This window comes from Rhodnius prolixus, unplaced genomic scaffold, assembly GCF_049639745.1.
Source record: "Rhodnius prolixus isolate KJV_2025 unplaced genomic scaffold, Rpr scaffold_1, whole genome shotgun sequence".
Lineage (NCBI taxonomy): Eukaryota > Metazoa > Arthropoda > Insecta > Hemiptera > Reduviidae > Rhodnius > Rhodnius prolixus.
The window spans coordinates 66573136-66597482 of record NW_027411581.1 but is presented as its reverse complement, the minus strand read 5'-3'; the positions used below and the strand labels follow the sequence as shown (position 1 = coordinate 66597482).

General features: G+C 36.9%; 1 protein-coding gene and 2 long non-coding RNA genes across 4 annotated transcripts; 2 read left to right on the top strand and 1 right to left on the bottom strand.

Annotated features, from left to right (window-relative positions):
• Positions 1–15: 15 nt before the first annotated feature.
• On the top strand, positions 16–542 carry LOC141446216 (histone H3). Its single transcript, XM_074112705.1, has one exon. It carries the CDS (start codon positions 81–83, stop codon positions 489–491), a length of 411 nt encoding a protein of 136 aa, XP_073968806.1. The 5' UTR covers positions 16–80; the 3' UTR covers positions 492–542.
• Positions 543–3064: 2522 nt separating this feature from the next.
• On the bottom strand, positions 3065–8342 carry LOC141446206 (uncharacterized). Of its 2 annotated transcripts, none has more exons than XR_012453574.1 (5): positions 7180–8342; positions 6877–7092; positions 4836–6182; positions 3437–3655; positions 3065–3359 (listed from the first exon to the last, which is right to left on the bottom strand). It is a non-coding gene; the product is annotated as an uncharacterized lncRNA (long non-coding RNA). The 2 variants fall into 2 exon arrangements; XR_012453573.1 differs by having other exon boundaries at positions 6889–7092; positions 7180–8339.
• A 2782-nt stretch (positions 8343–11124) lies between these two features.
• LOC141446210 (uncharacterized) lies at positions 11125–13409 on the top strand. Its single transcript, XR_012453578.1, has 2 exons — positions 11125–12578; positions 12763–13409. It is a non-coding gene; the product is annotated as an uncharacterized lncRNA (long non-coding RNA).
• The last annotated feature ends 10938 nt before the right edge of the window (positions 13410–24347 follow it).

Sequence of the window (24347 nt, the reverse complement as noted above, 5' to 3'; positions counted from 1 at the left end):
AGTATAAAATAACCCCAGTTGAGCCCAAAGTAATCATAAACTCTCTGATCGAATAGTAACTGTGGCAGCACTGGAGAAAAATGGCGAGAACCAAGCAAACAGCTAGGAAATCTACTGGAGGCAAAGCTCCAAGGAAGCAGTTGGCTACCAAAGCAGCCAGGAAGAGTGCACCAGCTACGGGCGGAGTTAAAAAACCTCATCGTTACAGGCCAGGCACTGTAGCTCTGAGAGAAATCAGAAGATATCAAAAAAGCACCGAACTACTGATCCGTAAACTGCCATTTCAAAGGCTGGTTAGAGAAATCGCTCAAGATTTCAAGACCGACTTAAGATTCCAAAGTTCTGCTGTGATGGCTTTACAAGAAGCTAGCGAAGCGTACTTGGTTGGTCTATTTGAAGATACCAATTTGTGCGCAATTCACGCTAAACGTGTGACCATTATGCCTAAGGACATTCAGTTGGCTCGTCGTATCAGAGGAGAACGTGCTTAAGTTGAGCAGTAAAATAATTTTCTTATCAACGGCCCTTTTCAGGGCCACCAATCTATATCACTTAATTTATAATAGCTAAACAGTGGATGTTGAGTATATCGTTTGTGTTAGTTAAAGTCAGGCTTTAGACTACGTGTCTGTCTGCAAGCAAGGCTCGCTTCTTCGCAATACAGGTCTATAATACAGAATTTTATACTAAGCCAAGCCTTAACACTTCAATTTTGTGTCATTTTCCCAAATATTTCAAAATTGATTTTTGTAGAAACCTAAAGAACGAACCACAACTTTAAGCATTTTCCAAAGCACCACCATCTATTTATTTATTTACAAAACGGGCAATCACCCAGTTACAAAGAAATAAAATTTAATAATAACTCAACATTTAAGCTATATACAGTTTGGCGACTGTCGAATACAAACAAAAATTTCTTAAAACCCAAATTTGAATAATTGAGTTTTCCAAAAAAAAACTTGAAACATGTTTAATATTTTATGCATCTACCATTCGAAAATAATATTCAATCGATAGTTAGTTCAGTAAAATTTGAATGTATTTTGTTTATGTAATTTATTTCTTTTTATTTGTTTAGAACAATTATTTTCGGTAGTTTTAACGGCGTTAGACATAATTTGAAAACATTTTTTTAAGAAATTATCAATTGAATTAAAAATCTGTTTAACAATTAATTCTTAATTTGTTGTTATTTGTCACTTACTTAACCTACATATTCTTTAACTAAATGAAGTAATGATAGTTTACTAATTTTAAGAATAATTAAGGCATAGATTTCCTACGAATTCTTATTTTAATTGTAGGAAATATGTACATCTTCATTACCAAACATCGCACAGCTAGTTAAAGTAACTTTAACAATAGCGAGTTACAAGTTTAGAAGTGATGAGCCATTTGAGTGGACTCGGTCCACTAGAACGAATCTGATGGTGGAACGAGTTGATTCAAATCCCTATTTTTTTTAAAAAAAGTGATTCCGCCCCGCCCCAAAAAATTAAGGCAAATTAAACTGAAAATAATTAATACTGAAGTTACTTAAGATGTTACACTGAAATACAATTTTCAACTGACTTGAAGCTATTATATGTATATGTAGGAGTTTACTGACATATTCCAACTTGTAAAATCAATCAACACCAAAATACAAAACCTGGCAAGCTTAAAATACTGACGCTTGGAGGATAAAATAAGTTCCAAGATTTTTTAGAAGACTGTCAATAATTCTAAAATCATTATGTTATTATTCATTTCTTTATTTATTTTGTAATATTTCTTAACACAATGTGCTAAGCTTTACTTTAGATACTGTATTGTACAGTACGTAACATACTGTATGCATTCTATGTTGATTTACATAAAATAAAGTAAACAAATAATAATTTCTAAAGTATCAAAATATAAATTATTTTAATTTAACAGAAAATAACCGATACAGTAATCATTCATAATGAACATTTATTAGATAGAACTAGCTGATTCAATACAGGTAGCAGTAGGGTTTCATTACAGGTAGTGACAATATTTTGTCTGTTTTACATAGATAGACCATCACTTGGACCAGTACACATTTGTACTTGTACTTCGCCAGTGTAGATAAAAGTGCCCAGGCACTAAGTTAAAGATTGGGGATTCAAATTAACGAGGAATTGGTCCAGAAAGAAAACTAACACATCTTGAATATCAAAACCGTAAGTGAATCTCACTCAAAATAGTCAGATTTATAAAAAAAAAAAGTTTTAATGCTAAAGCTGATATAAATTGTCTTAAAACTGTAACAATCCAAAAAGGCTTCTTGACAATAAATTACATTCTAAAATTAAGCGCTGCAAACTGACGAATCTTTCAGTGAATAGTGAGGTTAATAAGCACCAAGATCGCGCTAACAAAGCTCTATTCTGCTTCTTGAAGGCCAGTTGAACGTTTTAAAAGCTTCCATAAAAAAAAGTAATCACGATTTCTGATTCTGTAAACTTACCTGCTATTTAATTGGATTCTAGAATCATCGCTTCTTTGATTTCAGGTCAGGTTAGCTTAAGATTTGGCAAAGAAGATGGTTTAAACAAACTGAACTGCTAAAATAAATAGTCTAGAGTATTTAATTAGATTCTAGAATCATCGCTTCTTTGATTTCAGGTCAGGTTATCTTGAGATTTGGCAAAGAAGATGGTTTAAACAAACTGAACAAGTTGCTGGGCTTTAACGTGTCAGAATTTATAAGAAATATGACATTCAAAAACGTAATTATACGAAAGACAATGCTTAAAAGCAACATCTGCCGAAGATGTAATTTGATCGAGTTGATCTCTCACCATTCTGTCTTCAAATCGGCCTGTGATGTGTGTTTAGTTACGAGGGTATATCCTCTACCAGAGTTTTTTGGGAGTTACGAATACCCTCAACATTGGTATGCCCGATTAAAATGTCTAATTCCACTTTTTTTTTTCCTGTGGTCAGGAATTCTAACAAGGACAATTACCTAAAGGAAGATGGGTAGTCTAAGCGTGTTATCGCAACTAGAGCATTAATAACTTTACAAATTAAATCAAGTAAAAGACCAAAGGAATTCAAAAGACAAATTTATTTGTTTTTTATTCTTACAATATTCATCAATATCTGAATTTCGATCAAGTAAATCGTCAGCTGTATCAGTTAGATCCAAATGGTTAAGTAGCAAATTTTCACACATCTGTTCCAAGTCTGTGCACCTTGCATTCGGCCATTCTTTATTCTTATATTCTTGCCCTTTGGTTGCTCGTAATAATATTTCATGAGTGTTGTCCATTAAATAGTCCCAATAGTACCACTTTCATTCCAAAGAAAGATGTAACATGGGTGAACAGTTCAAAACAGAAATCCTAAAATAAATAATTCGAAGCAATATTAATATTAATGATTTTTAATATAATTCAAAGGATAAAAGCACACACAATACCTGCCCAAAATTCTTCATTCTTGACTGAGCAATGCATAGCTTTAGCAAGCGTAGGTACCCATCTGGTGAGCTTGAGTCCACCAAGTGTATTTGTAACCAGTGATTAGCTAAATCCCAAGTACAGGTACATGGCATCGCCTGCAGCGTAAACAACTTTTAGCCTGCTCTCGAATTTCCAATCTACTTTTATCCCGTCATCACTAGCAAGTTCTACTTCAGCTTTTTTAATGGAAAAAGAAAGAAATTTTAGATTTATATTATCGGCTTCTGACAAAAAATTTGCCATATTGTGTATTTTCTAGGAAGTTCATAATTTTACATACGTACCAACAATATGTATGTTAGTTTTAGGTCTATCAGAAACTAATTACAAATTTATTATTATTATTAAAATGATACGACTCGCGTGGAACCCACACACCAGACTTAAAAGACAAGCAATGAAGCAAAACGTGCGAAGCTGCTTTACAGACTACTTGGACGGTGCTCCAAAATTACCCATTGAACTCGAAACGTTTAATATACAACACTATCCTCAAACCTATGTGGACTTACAGGACTAGAGCTGTGGGGTTCAGCCAAACATACGGACTGTACAGAGACATTTCAGTCGAAACTACTGCCGACAGATAGCTGACGCTACTTTCTACGGTGACTAACCTCACTCTTCACACCGACCTCAACATTCCCTTTATAGACCAACTCGCCAAGACTAAGTATCAAAAATTCCATACTGCTCTCTCTACTAGCACTAATCTTCTTGTACTGTCTTTCGCCTCCTCTGACAATCCTCCTCGCAGACTGAATCGCCAGTGGCCCCGCGACTTGATAGTAATTGATTGACTGATAGTGAATTAATTTCAAATTATAACAATAAATGCAAAATATTCCCTAATTTAGACGTTTCAGTAACCAAAATAATTTGTTTTTTAAATTCTGTACGAAACACATAAAAAATGAAGTGATTTTAACGTTAATTAATTGAAATTTTTCAAAAATGTACATTTTTTTTTTCAAAAATACAGCTTCTTTAATTATTCACAACTTTGAAAATAAAATGGCCCTCAAAATGATTCCAATTGCCTCTGTCTTTATAGCAAATTATATTTAAATAAACTTTGTACAATTACATGTTTTGCTAATAATTTTAAAAGATACTAAACATTTAATGAGGATTTTTTATAAAAAAAGCAAAACAAAAATTTTTTGATCAATGGTAGCGACCTCTAAATATTAATTTCGATTTTGCTCTAATATGGACGAAACTTTTTGTTTTTAAATGAACTTTAAAATTTAAAAGTCATCATTTTTTGAAACACCCTAATATACACATTGTAGATAACTTAATAAATTATACAAAAAAAAATTATTAAAATGATAAAAATGTATAAGCACTTACCTTTGAAGCACCCCTAAAGTCTTCTTCAGTGAACTTTTCGGAAATGAAAGTAACTGACGAAAGATGAGGGTTCTAAGTATAAATAAACTTAGCTGTAGCAAGTATATCGCAAATACATGGAAAAACATTCGCACATCAGCTGCTGATGGAATTTCCAGAAACCTTTTTAGACTCCATCATACTGTGTTTGTTGATCTCGCAAATTTCTTCTTTCTGAATATATGTATTGTACAATAGAAAGTACATATTGTAAAACGAAGTTACTTTGGCGCCATCTCTTAAAAGAAGATAGAATCTCTAGTTTGCTTGAGAGCCACTTAGTAGAACTAGGGGACTTTTAAAGAAATTCTCTATCAGGATTCATTGCTCCCGTAGGACAGTTTACTTTTAATGTTATTGAGTTCAGTCAATCCATGTGAGTCTAGATATAAAAATACCTAGAGGGATTTCAGGAATTCGTTAGCGTCCTTTCCTTGAGCGTTACTGTCGTTAATTTTGAAAGATCTGACTATCTCGTTATACTTAGTAACTTTAGTCCCCGTCTTCTACTTGTGAAAGCAGTTTATTTCAGTTTTGTTCCCGCCTTGTTTTTGGCCTCTTGAACTTAGCAAATCAGCCATTTAAGTATTGGAGGTTCGAAGAAATATCTTTGCTTGTTAATACGAGTACATCCAAAATCTTCCATATAGCATAAAATCAATTATTCTATTCTTATAAATGCATACGTTGTTGTCTCTTCTTTGCATCCACTGTTTAAATTATTGTGAGTTTTCTTTTTGGGTTTTGTTTTCTTAGTTGTTTCACTCTATAAATCCTGTACATGACCATGGCGAGCGTCTTTCAAGTATTTTGATTACTTACAAAGTTATCCTGTTTTGTTTTTTTATGAACTCAAAGAGTTCTGTGTAAATGCTGCCATTTTAAAAAAAAATCGTAATCATATCGAGGGAGAGCAGATTTATCGGAGGACTCCCATGCGTTAGAGAGCGCAGAGTTACGCAATGGACTGCTGATTAATTGGAATTGAAGATGGAACTTTAAATACCAGCATCCAACCCGAAAGTATAGTGTGTTCAGATTGGCAGGTAAAGGGAGATCCAGTCGCTCTGTTCTAACAGCCTTCCACAATCGTTCTCTTCTTTTAGAGTTATTAGCACATTCCAGAATTAGGTGGTTGGCGGCGTCTGCTACTCTTCCAGCTAAGTACTGTGCGAATACTTGTGCATTGTTTCTACACCAATCCTGGTTAGATGATGCGGCGAATAATTCTGATTAAATCGCAATCTAATAAGTGTGCTTATATCTGGAAAAACCAAGTCATCTACAGCCTTCAAGTAGGGAGGACATCTGGAAAAGATAAAAAAGTCTGCGTAAGTTTCGAGAACAAAAAGTGTCAAATCTTAGGGGGGGTTTGTTTGTGAAGAGAAAGGCGATAACTTCTTTTTTAGGTCATAAATAAAGATTTAAGTTAATTCTCTTGTTTCGCATGCTAGTTTGGCCAGGATTGAAGTGAAAGTGGTTTGTTGGGTTTGTGTTAAGTTTTATTTTTAGAGAAATTTACGCAGTCAATTTTTCAATCAGCAATGAGTAAAACAGTGACTCTTTTATCAAATAATGCTTAAAGCATTGAAAAGATACGTCCTCATCATTTATGTCTGTGTTTTTCTTTTTTTAAAAAATCGTAATCATATCGAGGGAGAGCAGATTTATCGGAGGATTCCCATGCGTTAGAGAGCGCAGAGTTACGCAATGGACTGCTGATTAATTGGAATTGAAGATGGAACTTTAAATACCAGCATCCAACCCGAAATAAAGAAATGAGATTATAAATTGATGATTAACGAGAGGCGGCAAGGCTAGACTTATGGCGACTATTACAGCTTCACAGTGGATATCTAAGGGAAGTCTCTCATTTGTTCAGGGCCAAGGAAACGATTTCCAGTAACTGTTTCTTAATCTAGTTCCAGTCATTAGCACACATGTTTTTTTAAAGTATAAACATGCATGTTTTTACATTTTAAAATCAACGAAACTAACTAACCAAACATTATACCTTGTAGTTGGTGTCTCGTTAAGTTTGAATCTCTATTCCCAAATTGGTGAGTAGGTAGAATTTGTCCCCTCCAAGACAGGTCAATAGATGCATCAGTTTCAGTCTATAGTTGGTAACTAAGGTTATTTAATAATTTTTTGTAGAGGGTTAGAAGCAGACTTATTGATCATTATCTGGAAGACGGTGCTTAAGTTTTCCAATTTTCTGAAAAAAATATTTCTCCTTTAATCTTTAGGGGGAAAAAAACACTTATAACTCAACAGAATAATGTAGATGTTAATAATAAAATACCTGTATCTTTGATGAAATCAATACTCGGTTCTACACCAGTGGTAAACACAATAAAGTCACAAACATTTCCTTAGTTCCACATAAACAGGTCCATTCTTTATAGTTTGTTCCATTTTCAGGAAATAACTCTTTCAGTTCACCACAATATGGTTATGTTGTTGTACACCTTTCAGATCAACATTTGTATGCCAAATTATGATCTAAAGCAGCCCAAGTTTTCTCTTCTCCACAAGCGTAGCCTTCATTAGAAATTACATAATTTGATCTTCTAAAAGTACCCTTCAGCAGATTCTCCATCAATCTGACAATATACGAGGGTCGTTTGAAAAGTCCGTGCAAAAATAAAAACTACTTAATTTTTTGGGGTAAACCTTTTTTATTTTTCAACATAGTCTCCTTTTAGGCTTATACACTTCGTCCAACGCTGCTCTAGTTTGTTGATCCCTTCCTAATAATAGGATTTGTCCAAGTCTGAAAAATAGCCATTCGTTTCTGCAATCACCTCCTCGTTTGAATAAAATCTTTTTTCCGCCAGCCATTTCTTCATATTGGGGAACAAATAGTAGTCTGAGGGAGCTAAGTCTGGAGAATAGGGGGGATGTGAAACGAGTTGGAACCCTATTTCCATTAATTTTGCGACCACAACTGCTGAGGTGTGAGCTGGTGCGTTGTCGTGATGGAAAAGGACTTTTTTGTGGGCCAATCGTGGGCGTTTTACTTGGAGCTCGGTTTTCAAACGGTCCAATAACGATGAATAATATGCACCTGTATTAGTTTTACCCTTTTCCAGATAGTCCATGAGGATTATTCCTTGCGAATCCCAAAAGACAGTCGCCATAATCTTTCCGGCCGAAAGAACGGTCTTCGCCTTATTTTGGCGCAGATTCCCCCTTGGTAACCCATTGTTTAGATTGTTTTTTGGTCTCAGAAGTGTAGTGATGTATCCATGTTTCATCTACAGTGACGAAACGACGCTTAAAGTCCTGCGGATTCTTCTGGAACAGCTGCAAACCGTCCTTGCAACACTTCACACGATTTCGTTTTTGGTCAAGCGTGAGCAATCGCGGCACCCATCTTGCGGATAGCTTTGTCATGTCCAAATGTTGATGCAAAATATTATGTACCCGTTCATTCGAGATGCCCACAGCACTAGCAATCTCACGCACCTTCACTCTTCTGTCATCCATCACCATATCATGGATTTTATCAATGATTTCTGGAGTAGTAAACTCAACAGGGCGTCCAGATCGTTCAGCGTCACTTGTGCCTATATGGCCACTCCGAAAATTTTGAAACCACTTATAAACTGTTCTAATCGAAGGTGCAGAGTCAACATAATGTTTATCAAGCTTCTCTTTAGTCTCCTGAAGCGTTTTGCCTTTCATAAAGTAGTGTTTAATCAACACACGAAATTCTTTTTCGTCCATTTTTTGAAAATCACTCGACTTCCTCGATTCAAACGAATGCCAAACACAAAGAAATAGACCGATCTGGCTGAAACTTGGTGTGTGTTCTTCCAAGAGATGCTACTAACTAAACATAACCTCGATACGCGCCAGTGGTGCTATCTCTCTGACTTTGCACGGACTTTTCAAACGACCCTTGTACTCCTCGTTCTTTTAAGATTAGGCAGCAGCAACCAGGAATCGACAAACCCGGTCGATATACGGTATGACTGTCTTTAATAACCTCCACCGTTATCGATGATAACTACTTTTTTACTCGCCGCTATTATTTTTTTGCAATTCTTTAAATGAATCTATATCTCTGATACCAAGATTATGTTCGTAATTTGTATAAATTAATTTAAGTATAGCACCACTGCATATTTATTTAATTTTTTTTTTTTATAGGGTTGTCCTTCGAGAGCTAGTTTCCACCCGCCACTCGATTACACTGTCACCCTTCACAACCGCCAATTAACCCCCAGCAAAACACCCAAATCCCCAACACCACTGCATATTTTTTTATTTTTTTTTTAGGGCGGCCTCTCGAAAGCCAGCTCCCACCCGCCACTCGATTACACTGTCACCCTTCACAACCGCCAATTAACCCCCAGCAAAACACCCAAATCCCCAACACCACTGCATATTTTTTTATTTTTTTTATAGGGCGGCCTCTCGAAAGCCAGCTCCCACTCGCCACTCGATTACACTGTCACCCTTCACAACCGCCAATTAACCCCCAGCAAAACACCCAAATCCCCAACACCACTGCATATTTATTTATTTATTTTTTTTATAGGGTGGCCCCTCGAAAGCTAGCTCCCACCCGCCCCTCGAATACACTATCACCCTTTACAACCCCCAATTAACCCCCAGCAAAACACCCAAATCCCCAACATCACTGCATATTTATTTATTTTTTTTATAGGGCGGTCCTTCGAGAGCTAGTTTCCACCCACCCCTCGAATACACTATCACCCTTTACAACCCCCAATTAACCCCCAGCAAAACACCCAAATCCCCAACACCACTGCATATTTATTATTTCTTTTATAGGGCGGTCCTTCGAGAGCTAGTTTCCACCCACCCCCCGAATACACTATCACCCTTTACAACCCCCAATTAACCCCCAGCAAAAACACCCAAATCCCCAACACCACTGCATATTTATTTATTTTTTTTATAGGGTGGCCCCTCGAAAGCTAGCTCCCACCCGCCACTCGATTACACTGTCACCCTTCACAACCCCCAATTAACCCCCAGCAAAACACCCAAATCCCCAACACCACTGCATATTTATTTTTTTTTTTTTTTTTTATAGGGTGGCCCCTCGAAAGCTAGCTCCCACCCGCCACTCGATTACACTGTCACCCTTCACAACCCCCAATTAACCCCCAGCAAAACACCCAAATCCCCAACACCACTGATTATTTATTTATTTATTTTTTTTATAGGGCGGTCCTTCGAGAGCTAGTTTCCACCCACCCCTCGAATACACTATCACCCTTTACAACCGCCAATTAACCCCCAGCAAAACACCCAAATCCCCAACACCACTGCATATTTATTATTTTTTTTATAGGGCGGTCCTTCGAGAGCTAGTTTCCACCCACCCCTCGAATACACTATCACCTTTTACAACCCCCAATTAACCCCCAGCAAAACACCCAAATCCCCAACACCACTGCATATTTATTTTTTTTTTTTTTTTATAGGGTTGTCCTTCGAGAGCTAGTTTCCACCCGCCACTCGATTACACTGTCACCCTTTACAACCCCCAATTAACCCCCAGCAAAACACCCAAATCCCCAACACCACAGCATATTTATTTATTATTTTTTGGCTAATCTAAAGAATAGCTCCCCGGAGGTGTGGCCTGTTTATTTTTAGGGGGTGGGAAGTACAGCGCACCTACCGGTGAGATTTTAAACTACTTCCCGCCAATGAACTGTTTCGGATTGTGCGAATTTCGTAACTCTTATGTTTCGCGCGCATGCGCAGTACACTTACTGCATAGTAACTGCTTCCTGTTTAATGTATTAATAGTTCCCGCGAGTGCCCTGTTTGTGACCTGAGGTGCCTTTTTTTTGTAACTTTATGAGCATGAGCGTTTTAAATTTGCAGTTTTTTTTTTAAATTAAAGCATGATTGTAGTGTGAGTGAGGATGGAGTAATGAATGTTATAAAATTTTGTTCGATTTTCTGGAGGGAGTTCGACAAGTATACCCTCCTCAGGAAAAGGACTCCACAGAATAAGGTAAGTTTCTTTTGTGTTGTTCTGTGTAATTATTGTAATGAATCTTGTGAAATTAAAAAATTGTGGGTGATTAGGTAGGTTAGGAGGGGGGTATGGGGGGCGAAGCCCCCTATTAAGAAAAAATCAGGGGGTGTTTAAATAGAAATATCAATCCTAAATAAATAATTCGAAGTGATTCTGATTCGCTGTTACCATATAACCCGCTAGATTTAAGGGTAAATATAAAATAAAGAAATAGTTTTATATTTATATTTGAATATGGCGGGTTCTATAGTAACAGCGAATCAGAATCACTTCGAATTAGGCCACACCTCCGGGGAGCTATTCTTAAGATTTACCTATTTTTTTTATAGGGCGGCCCCACGAAAGCTAGCTCCCACCCGCCACTCGATTACACTGTCACCCTTCACAACCGCCAATTAACCCCCAGCAAAACACCCAAATCCCCAACACCACTGCATATTTATTATTTTTTTTATAGGGTTGTCCTTCGAGAGCTAGTTTCCACCCGCCACTCGATTACACTGTCACCCTTCACAACCGCCAATTAACCCCCAGCAAAACACCCAAATCCCCAACACCACTGCATGCACAAAGTTTTATCACACTCCATAATTTCTTCGTTTTCGAAAATTTACTTCTTCATGCTTATCAATGAAAAAGAAGCAGAAAAAAACCAGCACATCACAACTATAGATAAATATAAATATTTCACTTACACAAATTCATCTAGACTTTACACCCAAAACCATTCAAACACTCATCAACACAACAACACCCATCAACATTATCATCATACACTAGACACCAATACACACACATTTATACACAAACAAAATATAAGTTATAGTTTGTTATATTTAAATGTTAACTTTTATTTCACTGATTAAGCAGCTGCATGGAATTCTTGCAATGCCAACGAGAAATCCCCTCCTGTAATGTCTGTATGTGCCACATATTATTATCTAAAGATCATAATTATAATTTAATTCTTATTCGTACCTTCATAGTGAAAGGACAATAGGGTTCCCTAATTGTTATAAGTTAGATAAATATTAACTTTATCAATTTTTGTATTTTTCTCTGATAAAATACAATAGCTACGTCTATTTTGAAAATAAAGTATTTTTAAAAACACAGCTGTTTAATTTAAAAATATAACTTATATAAGCACACATGTTTACCTAAATTTAAACAAATTCTCACATTTACATAATACAGTTTTACTTACTTAAAAATTCAAAGAAACACATACATATTCCAATCTACAGTGGAAAGCCAGTTCCATTTGTTTTGATGTGATGTTTAATGTTTACCAGTTAGTATCCCAGGGCATAGCAGCAATGAAAAAATAATAATTTTACTTATTCAAATTTCATTATTATTAACAATCTCCTCTTTTCTGCTTCTTTTTTTCCAGACAGAAAACCAGCACATCACAACAACAGACACTGACGCACATTCACTTACACTAATTCGCTACACCGCACACACAACCATTTAACTCCCAGAAACGGAAGACACGAGAGTTTTAGAGAGGTTTAAAATCTAGTGCCCTTAGTGCGTAAGCCCCACCACCTCGAGACAAGGTTGGACACCTTGGGGTCAAGGCCGGAAGAGCCAGGGCCATAAAGAGGGCAAACAAAAGACACCATGACAACTTCTGCAGCTGTCTGATTGGTTGGTTAATTTAGAAGGTATGTTAATCGATCAGTTTATTGTTTGATGAAGTGAAGTGTTTGGTTTATTTCAAATAAATAAAGAGAAAAAATACATTTAGTGAAAATTTGTTGGCGGTATTGATGATTAATAATGAATAAATAAAAGAGGCAGAAGAATGTAACGCTTTGCTTGAAGTATAATAATTGGATTAAATTTTAGTTAACAGCTGTGAAGGCGGCAATGAAGTAGATGACGCACAGAGAAGGGGTATGCAGGCACAGTGCGTAGCGCAGTGGGGAGAACGACCTTCAGAAGGACACTGACAGTGAGTAAGGCCTGTGGCGCTAGACGTGTGGTCAGAGCTATGGCGATCGCTGAACTTCCACTGTGGTTTGCAAACGAGTATAATGTTGCCAACCCATTGTGTAAATTTTGTCCCTTTGTTTGTGGAAATTAGTGTATATTATATAATTGATATATTGATGAAAATTAAACAAATTTAGTTAAAAAAGAAAGAATCAAGTATTTTATTAAAAGAGTGCATAAACTTACCATTCTGGCACAATATCTGTGCACCTTATTTATAAACTCATGTGGCAACACTGCTTATATAGAATGCACGAGTTTTGACGAGGGAAAAAGGTTGTCTTATGGTTATGGTTAATGGTTGTTCATTTATTATATAGTTTTGCACTGGCGATTGTTGATATATTGATACTGCGAGAACGCTATTTTTCTTTTATTAGTTGTGTGCTTATTTAAAACAACTATGTGCCTGAACATAATAATTGTTAAGCATGTTATGTATTTCATGTTATCAGACCATCAAATAATTGTGAAATAAAGAGATTCGTTCGTAAATTTTACTTTGAGTTATCTTGTGTTTTTTTGTCCCTAAAAGGTAGGTGAACAACAAATTTCAGAAGTTGGATCTAGATATATAAGACAAATTGTTTGAGAAGGATTGAAAGACTTGCGTCTCTTAGTAGAATTAAGTTTTTAGAAGATTATTGAAGAAAACATAAAGAGGTTCAAGTTATCAACTACCAAGAAATTTGGGATTGAATTGTGGTTATTTTTATTCCCTGATGTTTGTATCTTTTGGACAATTTACTGTAAGTTTTTTAATAAATTTTATTTTTGTGTTGAAGAAATTGTTTTATTTTAATTGCATGGCAATGGAAAAGATTGCTTGGTTAAAGAAAACTATTTCAGAAGCGCCTACAAAAACTATCAAAATTGTACATAAATTAATTTTAAGTCGCGAGAAGGTGATAGAGCAAACAGAAAGAGATTAAGGAAATTTGAAAGGTTTAAGTTTAGAGCCAGGATCTGAAATGTTTTAACAGTAAAGTTAGTGAAATTATTAGTGGGATTTGAAGAAAGTGAGTTAATCGCTGATTGCATGTTTCTTAGATTAGATATTGGAGGTTTAGTGAAAGAGATAGCTAGACAGATTTGTTATAGTTTAAAATGTTTTTTTCAGACTCGGGTGATGAAGAAAAACACGATATCGAAACCCCACTAAATCAAGCGTTAGCAGAAGTAAAGGTTGGTGAGAATTCTATTCTTTTAAGAATGCTAGCGCAAAATGAAACGTTGATTAGAAGTTTAAAGCATGAACAAAACAAAAGAATTCAAAATAATTCCAGACTTTAAGAATAATATTACAAAGTTTAATGGCAAAGTTCCACGTCATGAGGCTGAATCACGGTTAGAGGCCTTGACTAGCGTTGCTTAAACTGCACGCTTGGCCTGACGAGTTTTAAATTGGAGTCGGCTAGAGCAAGTATGGCCGGACCGGCTAAAGATTGGTTTCAATCAAATAGTGTTCGAACCTGGAATGATTTTCAAAGTAAATTTAATGAGAACTTATGTAGGTGAGATTGATATGGGAACTAAATTGAGAGAAATAGCCAATAGAGCTCAGGGAAAACAATAAGATACTGAAGATTACCTGCAGGAAAAGGTAAAGATTGTGTAATTACCCTTTACAGAGATCAAGTTACAAGTTATTGAAGGACTGTGGTCTAAACATCTTAGTGACCATCACACATCACGACGAAGACGAATTAAGGGTCTCTATTGAGGAATATGATAAGAGTTAACGAAGCCTGTTTGCAGAGAATTAGAAAGAATTGGGGCACTCAGAGTAGAGAATCGAAAAATAAAGATTCATCAAGTAGTAGTGAACAGGATACTAATGAAGGTAAAACTAAGAGTATCAGTAGTAAGAAAACAGAATTTTTCCGACGCACAGAAAACTCAGGAAAATCTAGCCCACGAGAAAATTTTAGGCCTAGATGTTACGCTTGTGGCAAACAGGGACACTTACCCAAATTCATCAAGTGAAAGAAAGTGTCAGAAGTGTGGGGGACACAAAACATGTTGCTAAGGACTACACTAAGGATAGTCAGATTAATGTGATTGCTCAGGGCACCTAATTCTAACTTGTCTGAAACATATATAGAACAGGTTCAAATTAATGGAGATTTCTTTACTCATTGTCTTGTAGATACTGGGGCATCAGATTGCACTATTAGAGACTCAGTAGCAATACGTTTTGGCTTGAGAAGAATTCCAGGCAAGACAGAGCTAATTAATTGGTTTTGGAGGAAGTCACACGAATCTTTAAAGGTAGATGAATGGACGAATGCTGTACTTAGCGTAGACGGAGTGTTGGGCACGGAAGTGAAGTTATTAATTGTTCCAGACAAGGCCAGAAGTGATAATTGGTCGGAGTTTGCTAGACCAATGCGGCTTATTGCAATGTGGATGGTAAAAATTGGTTACCGAGAAGAGGATCCTTTCAAAAACATTCATATTGATTCGCCCGTATCAACAAAGTCAGCTGTTTCGGTAAATGAGAATGAGGTAATCTACCACCAGCTAGTACCAATCTTGTAGAAACCGTTATTAGAGAAGAAGAAACTTTCTGCACAATGATAAGAAATGAGTCTAATGAAGAGGTGATATTATGGCAATTGACGGACGAAAAACTGCAAAGGTTAAGGAATATCTTTGGAAAAGAGACCCGAAGACAGACCCGCGGGTGTGCATCAACAAGCGGAAAACGTGAATCTATCTAATGCAGGGGTCTCAAGCTCGCGGCCTCCCACCTCAATATCAAAGTTTAATGTTTGTGCGGCCCGAGTTTGATACGAATGGCACTTTTCAGTGTTGTGCGTGGAGCGGATGTGAAAGCCTTCACGGAGAAAGATGGGGGTTGCTGTTCCTGTGCTAAGTGATCCAAAATAGCTCATGGACTACAGCTTTTTTTTGTTGATATCACACATGAGCTTAAGATTACAAGGCCAGGGGCAACTTGTCCAGTACTGCCTATGACAACGTGAGAGCATTCTCTACAAAACTTATGTTATGGAAAGACCAGCTTTCTCAGACAAACCTTTGCCATTTCCCAGCATGCAAGGCACTCATGGATGCAGGCACACCATTCAGTGTTGAGGAGTATGTGGAAGCTAAAGAAGGAATTTTAACGCAGAATTGCAGGCTTCAAGACGAACAGAGGCACATTTCAAATTTTTGATGTGCAAGTTGCCCCTCCTGTGCTTCAAATGGAGCTCATTGACCTGCAGTGTAACTCTGAACTCAAAGCCAAGTTCATGGAGGTGAGAGGAAAAGCCGACAAGCTCCTGGCAATTTTTGAAAGAATTGCCCCCCCCCCACCAGCTTCCCTGAGCTTTCCCGAATGTTTAAGCGGACCATTTATCTTTTTGGGAGCACATACTTGAGCGAAAAGCTCTTCTCTACCTTCTTTGAACTTCAATAAGTCCAAGTACAGGTCCAGGCTTACTGATGAGCATCTTCAAGCCCTACTGAGACTGAGGGTCTCAACTGCTTCCTCCTTTAAGCCAAACGTGGCTCGGCTATGCAAGAGTAAGCGCTGCCAGATGTCTAGCAGCAAGAAGTAGGCAGAAGAAGCCACGTTTATGTTCAAAACTGTTTGTGTTCAATGTTCCATTCATGTTCAGAGAGTTAAATGTTAAAGAACTGTTAATACAGACATTTGAATCTGAACAATAACAATTACATTTCTCTAGTCAGCGACTATATGTAGTTTCTTCAGTCTTCTATATCTGCTGTATAATTATTTTTTTTTTTAAATTGCTGATTGATTTATTTTTTCTTATGAATTTGTTAAATTATTTTTATTTGAAATACAAAATAAGATGAAAAAATTTGATAACATTGGAATGTTTTAGTAAGAGCTTTTCTTTGTGGAAAACCTGATGCGGCCCAACCACACCCAGACTCTACCTCCAGTGGCCCCCCCGGGTAAACTGAGTTTGAGACCCCTGGATCTAATGGAATACTTTATAAAACATTCAAGGGTAGAAAACTTCTAATGGTCCCCAATAGCTTCAAGAAAACTTTGGCAGTGAAAACCCCATGATCTGATGGGGCACTTTGGGCTAGAACGCTCGCTAGCAAACAGCAAACAATTCTACTGGTTTCCAGCCATGAGGAGATATATTAAGAGCCACTTCCACTTCTGCATCCAATGCATTTTGAATAAGATACCATCCGGAAAGAAAAGAGGAAAACTTCACCCTATCGCACCCGGGAAAAGGCCGTTCGCTATCTTACATGCGGACCACCTGGTATCCTTCGTGAAGAGTGGGAAAGGCAACCAGCACCTTCTGGTCGTCACTGATAATCTCACTCGTTTCGTGAATTTTCAACCACGACTACGTTGAAATACCTGAAGCAGCTAGTGATGGAAAAAGGGATACCTACAGGAATAAGGACATGATCGTATCAGACAGAGGAATAGCTATCACCAGTCAACAATTCGAGGAGTACTGCCAAGGTTATGGCATAAAATACAACCTGATTTCTGTGAGACACACAAGGGCCAACGGGATGGTGGAAAGAGTGAATAAAACCGTGATTAGATCATTAAAGGAAGATGGTACAGATTGGGACAATAGAATGGAAGAATGTGAGGATGGCCCTCAACGTTACGTAATATCAGAAGCTACCGGAAAATCACCTTTTGAAGCCTTGTACGGTTTCCATCCACGATTACCCAGTATTGATTCAGGCTTGGGAGAGTTCCTGAAGACCGAGTACAACCCACCCGAACGATTACAGGATGATATTAGAAGTAAAGTGGTTGATGGCCAGGAATATATGAGTCATTTGACATGAGGGCACGCGAAGAAACTTCTTTTGAGATAGGCGATCTGGTGTTTGTTAGGAGAGCAATAGTGACCAAAATAAGGTCTTTCTGGTTTGGGTACCTGGACATTCAGGACATAAGGGAAACGAAGCGGCAGATCTATTGGCCCGGGAAGGCCCTGCGGGACACTTCGTTGGGGTTCCGAAGTGTGTTGAAGACTGCAACCATTAACTTATGGGTGCAGAGTAGGGCTCAGGAGAGGTGGCTTGCCACCACTGGGCAGAGACAGGCGAAAGAGTTCATTAATGGCTATTCGCCGAGGCTGACTGCAGAATTAATCCGTCAAGGCCGTGGGGGGCTGTAAGGATCATTGTAGGCCTATTAACTGGCCACTGCAGGCTCAGAAAACACATTCATCGCATGGGCCTGGCAAATGATAGCCTTTGTAGGTTCTGTCAGGAAGAGGAGGAAACGGCACTGCACGTATTGTGTCAGTGTGAGGGGCTTGTCTGGGGCTAAGGATGTTACTTCTCAGGGAGGAAAAGCCAAGGCCTGTGAGCTTTACCCAAGAGCATTAAGAGTCTCATTAAAAGGACAGTTCTGGAGGGTGAGCTTTAAAGTGAGGGGAGCCACAATAGATCCAAAGGGGTCGCAGTGGCGTAGGTCTTGAGGACGCCCTAGTCTAATCTAATCTAATCTAGGAGAGCAATGGAGCACCCTGGGGTACCCACGAAGACACAACCACATACACAGTAACTGACCTAGAGGATAAAGAGGGACGACGGTTTGCTACCTCAGTTCACGCTAGTGACATGAAAATTTGGGAAGCCCGTAATATACGGGGACAAGATGATGAGGACATAAATTAGAGAGATGATGAGGATAGTCGAATAAACATAGATGAGGAAAAAAGGAGAAGTGGACAACGTTCTGGATGAAAGCTGCAGATCATCACCCTTAAATGTTCATAAACAAAGGAGAAGGGCACCCGCTTACCTCCAAGACTACGACCTAAATTGAGGCCAATTAAGAATGTAGGACCTTAGATGTTGACGCGCCTAGCCATCTTGTGACATGAGCTAGGAAACATGTACAATCTGCCAGCTGTCATCTTCCTTCATTTACAACACAACCCGCTTATCTTCAATATTATATACAAAATAAAACGTCATTCACATTTCGGCCCCCCCTCACAATATTACATTTTAGATAGTAAAATTCACCCTTCATCACTATTTATATGTGTATATTTTTGCATTTAGAAGGGACCAGATATTTATTAAAAACAAACAAATAAAAAAAAAAAACGCAGTGACAATATCTATATGGCATGTGTAATATTAATATAAATTTATAAAAAAACTTGTCTATGCTTAGCAACCTTTTCTGTTATGATTATAATTATAAGTGGTTATAAAAATGAAAAACTGTAACAAAAAAACAACATTTACACGCTGTTTAAACCTCATATTCACACCAATCACAAAATTAATAAGAAAAAAAAACAACAACAACATCAACAACGAGACGAATTGGTTACTGTACGTTTTTTGGTTGGATCCAAAAAAATTGGGAAGGAAAGAAATCATCCAGGCGGAATTTGGCCGCATAATTACGGGTGAGAAGAATTCACTGTGCGAAGAATCTCCACTTCCCGAAGGGTAGCAGAAGGGAACATCAGCAACAACACCACCACCACCAACAACAACAACGAAAACCAAAATATTTCAGGAAGTGGAAAAAAAAACAACAAAAAGACGGCTGTGCGCATTAATCTCCAGAATGGTAATGATGGGGGGAAGATGCCAGTTTTGACAAATTTCATTCAAATGCATTTTTAATGGTTTTGCAATTAATCTAATATGTAATTAATTTTAATGTAATTAAAGAATAAAAATCAACCTGGACGTTGATACAGTTGGTGTTTTTTTTCGATAACCCAGTTTCCTAAAAAACGGAAATAAGTGTCAAGTGTGGCATCTTCCCCCCACTTACACACAAATTATTGTAAGTTTCTGCGCGGACGGTATCGTTTGACCAGCTGCTTCTTATTCATTCATTGGCTAAATTCCTTTCTAAAACGATTTTTCAACAATCTTTACTTTTTCAGTTTGCAAACATGACAAGATGCGCACTTCCATTCTGTAATTGTGCCGGAAAGAGACGCAAACCAAACTAAATTAAGTAATCAGTCCATGGAGGACTATATAAGGAACACGTTAGAGACTGTGGAAAAGTTAAGGGTTATAGGAGAAGAAATAAAAGATTTTCACGTGGCAGCATTGCTATTAAGTGGCTTGCTAGAAGAGTATAGTACACTTGTAACGGCACTGGATGCGAGGCCAGATGATCAGTTAACTTTGGAGTATGTGAAAGGAAAACTCGTGGACGAATTTAAAAGAAAATGTGGAAATGAGGCAGCATTTAAGGTATGTAATAAGTCAAAATTTAATAAGACAAATAATACAAAGTTGTATTATTCAAATGTTTTCATTGCAAAAAGTAAGGCCACATAAAAGCAAACTGTTATAAGCTGAACAGAAATAAAGACAGGCTACTTTTTGCTTTACATATAGACCGATCACACTCAGTCCATGAGCAGACCAAGACAGAAGACACACCAACCCTGAAATGTAATAGTATTACTTTCTAAACTAGGTATAAATAATTTTTGTAAATTTCGTTTTATTATACTTATTCATTTCAATAGAATCATTGTTAACAAACTGTAAATATGTTCCACAGCCCTGAAGATGACCTAGTACCTAGGTCGAAAGCTCGGCAAAATAAATTTTACTCGACTGAAATGGCAGTTATTTTTTCATCCTATTGTTATGATAGTTTTAGGTTGTTTTAATTATCATTTATTTATTGTATTAATTTCTTATTGCGCATTAATAAGCACTTGTTTAACTTGATTCTGTTTATGTATTAGCTTGTACGTATTTGTATACTTAAGTGAGTTATGTTTATTCCTATGATTAATTAGTACTTTTTATTAAATTGTAATTTTATTAATGTAACTCATTTGATCGGGGGCGATCACGGTCAGATTTGGCCAAGTTGTAGGTAGATTTAAATGCTTGGTATTAGAGTGGCAACCCTGTTGAGGGTGTATGAGTAGGGATGACCGTTAGGGGTGGCTAGAGGGTTGCAGGTAGTAAGAGACATTCCTCAGTTTAGTTTGTGACACTCTTTATCTTATGTTATGCTTTATGTTTGTTATGCCTTATGAATTATGTGAATAAACTATATTTATGTTAGATTAGTGTTTATTCAAACCCTCAAGTATTAAGTATATAATTATTATTGTTTCAGTGTTTTAGTTTTGTGTTTTGTCTAATTTATTTTTCTTATTATTTACAATTATTAATTTCTATGTAAATTTATAAAAAAAACTTGTCTATGCTTAGCAACCTTTTCTGATATAATCAGTGGTGAAAATCAGTGATTACGTAAAAAATGAAAAATAGTAACAAAAAGACAACATTTACACGATGGTTAAGCAACATGATATACACACCTCTCACAAACTTTATAAGAGAAAAAGCCGCCAACAACAACAACATGGACTACATGCACGCGCAGTAATTGACCTTCCTAGGCATCTCCACTACTGTTTATTGTCTCTCCACTTGTTACAATAGTCCGTACCCTCACATAGTAGCCATTGTTAATTACAATATAAACTCTCTTGGTTATAAAAAAAATATAAATATATACGCCTAAAGCATACTTTGTAACAACTACCTGTCTGTAACGAGAGAACACTGTCCGGTGGCAGGCAATGAACTGAAAAAAAGGTCCGGGCGCCAATAACCTTTGATGTTGGCGCGCCTTAAATCATTAAAAAAAAACTACCTGCATATAAAGATAAGGTTTTTAAAATTTTTCCTTAATATGTAAATATGTAAATAAAGGAAACATCTGAACTAAATATAATTTGATGAGTGTATATAGGCGCTAAGCTCGATACCTCAATTTCTGTATCATTTCAAATTTGTGTACATATGTACAGTTTTGTAAATAAATATTATTATTATTAGTTAATTAATTTTGGACATATTTTCTCAATTAAACTTCTTTCTTTTATGTGGTGCCAATGTTGTGAATAAAGAAATTTGACTTGAAATAGTTATTGGTTATGGGTATTTACGGAATCAGGCTATGAGGATGTAGCTAATGTCAACCTGCATATGGACAATGCGAGTGCGTTGAAGCTAGCTCAGAACCCGACTTTTCATAATCGAAGCAAGCATATCGACATTAGGTTCCATTTCGTCAGAGACAATAAAAAAAAAAAAAAACGCAGTGACAATATCTATATGGCATGTGTAATATTAATATAAATTTATAAAAAAACTTGTCTACGCTTAGCAACCTTTTCATCAGAATTTAGTTATATCAATAATCAGTACGAGAAAATGAAAAGCAATAACAAAAAAACAATTACACGCTGGTTAAGCAACATTTACAGACCACTAATAAACTTAATTAGAAAAAAAACCAACAACGAGACGAATTGGTTACTGTACGTTTTTTGGTTGGATCCAAAAAAATTGGGAAGGAAAGAAATCATCCAGGCGGAATTTGGCCGCATAATTACGGGTGAGAAGAATTCACTGTGCGAAGAATCTCCACTTCCCGAAGGGTAGCAGAAGGGAACATCAGCAACAACACCACCACCAACAACAACAACAGTGTGAGATATAATCAGTTTGTTAAAATGAAAAGCAATAACAAAAAAACAATTACACGCTTTTTAAGCAACATTTACAGACCACTAATAAACTTAATTAGAAAAAAACCAACAACGAGACGAATTGGTTACTGTACGTTTTTTGGTTGGATCCAAAAAAATTGGGAAGGAAAGAAATCATCCAGGCGGAATTTGGCCGCATAATTACTGGTGAGAAGAATTCACTGTGCGAAGAATCTCCACTTCCCGAAGGGTAGCAGAAGGGAACATCAGCAACACCACCACCACCAACAACAACAACAGTGTGAGATATAATCAGTTTGTTAAAATGAAAAGCAATAACAAAAAAACAATTACACGCTTTTTAAGCAACATTTACAGACCACTAATAAACTTAATTAGAAAAAAAACCAACAACGAGACGAATTGGTTACTGTACGTTTTTTGGTTGGATCCAAAAAAATTGGGAAGGAAAGAAATCATCCAGGCGGAATTTGGCCGCATAATTACTGGTGAGAAGAATTCACTGTGCGAAGAATCTCCACTTCCCGAAGGGTAGCAGAAGGGAACATCAGCAACACCACCACCACCAACAACAACAACAGTGTGAGATATAATCAGTTTGTTAAAATGAAAAGCAATAACAAAAAAACAATTACACGCTTTTTAAGCAACATTTACAGACCACTAATAAACTTAATTAGAAAAAAAACCAACAACGAGACGAATTGGTTACTGTACGTTTTTTGGTTGGATCCAAAAAAATTGGGAAGGAAAGAAATCATCCAGGCGGAATTTGGCCGCATAATTACTGGTGAGAAGAATTCACTGTGCGAAGAATCTCCACTTCCCGAAGGGTAGCAGAAGGGAACATCAGCAACAACACCACCACCAACAACAACAACAGTGTGAGATATAATCAGTTTGTTAAAATGAAAAGCAATAACAAAAAAACAATTACACGCTTTTTAAGCAACATTTACAGACCACTAATAAACTTAATAAGAAAAAAAACCAACAACGAGACGAATTGGTTACTGTACGTTTTTTGGTTGGATCCAAAAAAATTGGGAAGGAAAGAAATCATCCAGGCGGAATTTGGCCGCATAATTACGGGTGAGAAGAATTCACTGTGCGAAGAATCTCCACTTCCCGAAGGGTAGCAGAAGGGAACATCAGCAACAACACCACCACCAACAACAACAACAGTGTGAGATATAATCAGTTTGTTAAAATGAAAAGCAATAACAAAAAAACAATTACACGCTTTTTAAGCAACATTTACAGACCACTAATAAACTTAATAAGAAAAAAAACCAACAACGAGACGAATTGGTTACTGTACGTTTTTTGGTTGGATCCAAAAAAATTGGGAAGGAAAGAAATCATCCAGGCGGAATTTGGCCGCATAATTACGGGTGAGAAGAATTCACTGTGCGAAGAATCTCCACTTCCCGAAGGGTAGCAGAAGGGAACATCAGCAACAACACCACCACCAACAACAACAACAGTGTGAGATATAATCAGTTTGTTAAAATGAAAAGCAATAACAAAAAAACAATTACACGATTTTTAAGCAACATTTACAGACCACTAATAAACTTAATAAGAAAAAAAACCAACAACGAGACGAATTGGTTACTGTACGTTTTTTGGTTGGATCCAAAAAAATTGGGAAGGAAAGAAATCATCCAGGCGGAATTTGGCCGCATAATTACTGGTGAGAAGAATTCACTGTGCGAAGAATCTCCACTTCCCGAAGGGTAGCAGAAGGGAACATCAGCAACACCACCACCACCAACAACAACAACAGTGTGAGATATAATCAGTTTGTTAAAATGAAAAGCAATAACAAAAAAACAATTACACGCTTTTTAAGCAACATTTACAGACCACTAATAAACTTAATTAGAAAAAAAACCAACAACGAGACGAATTGGTTACTGTACGTTTTTTGGTTGG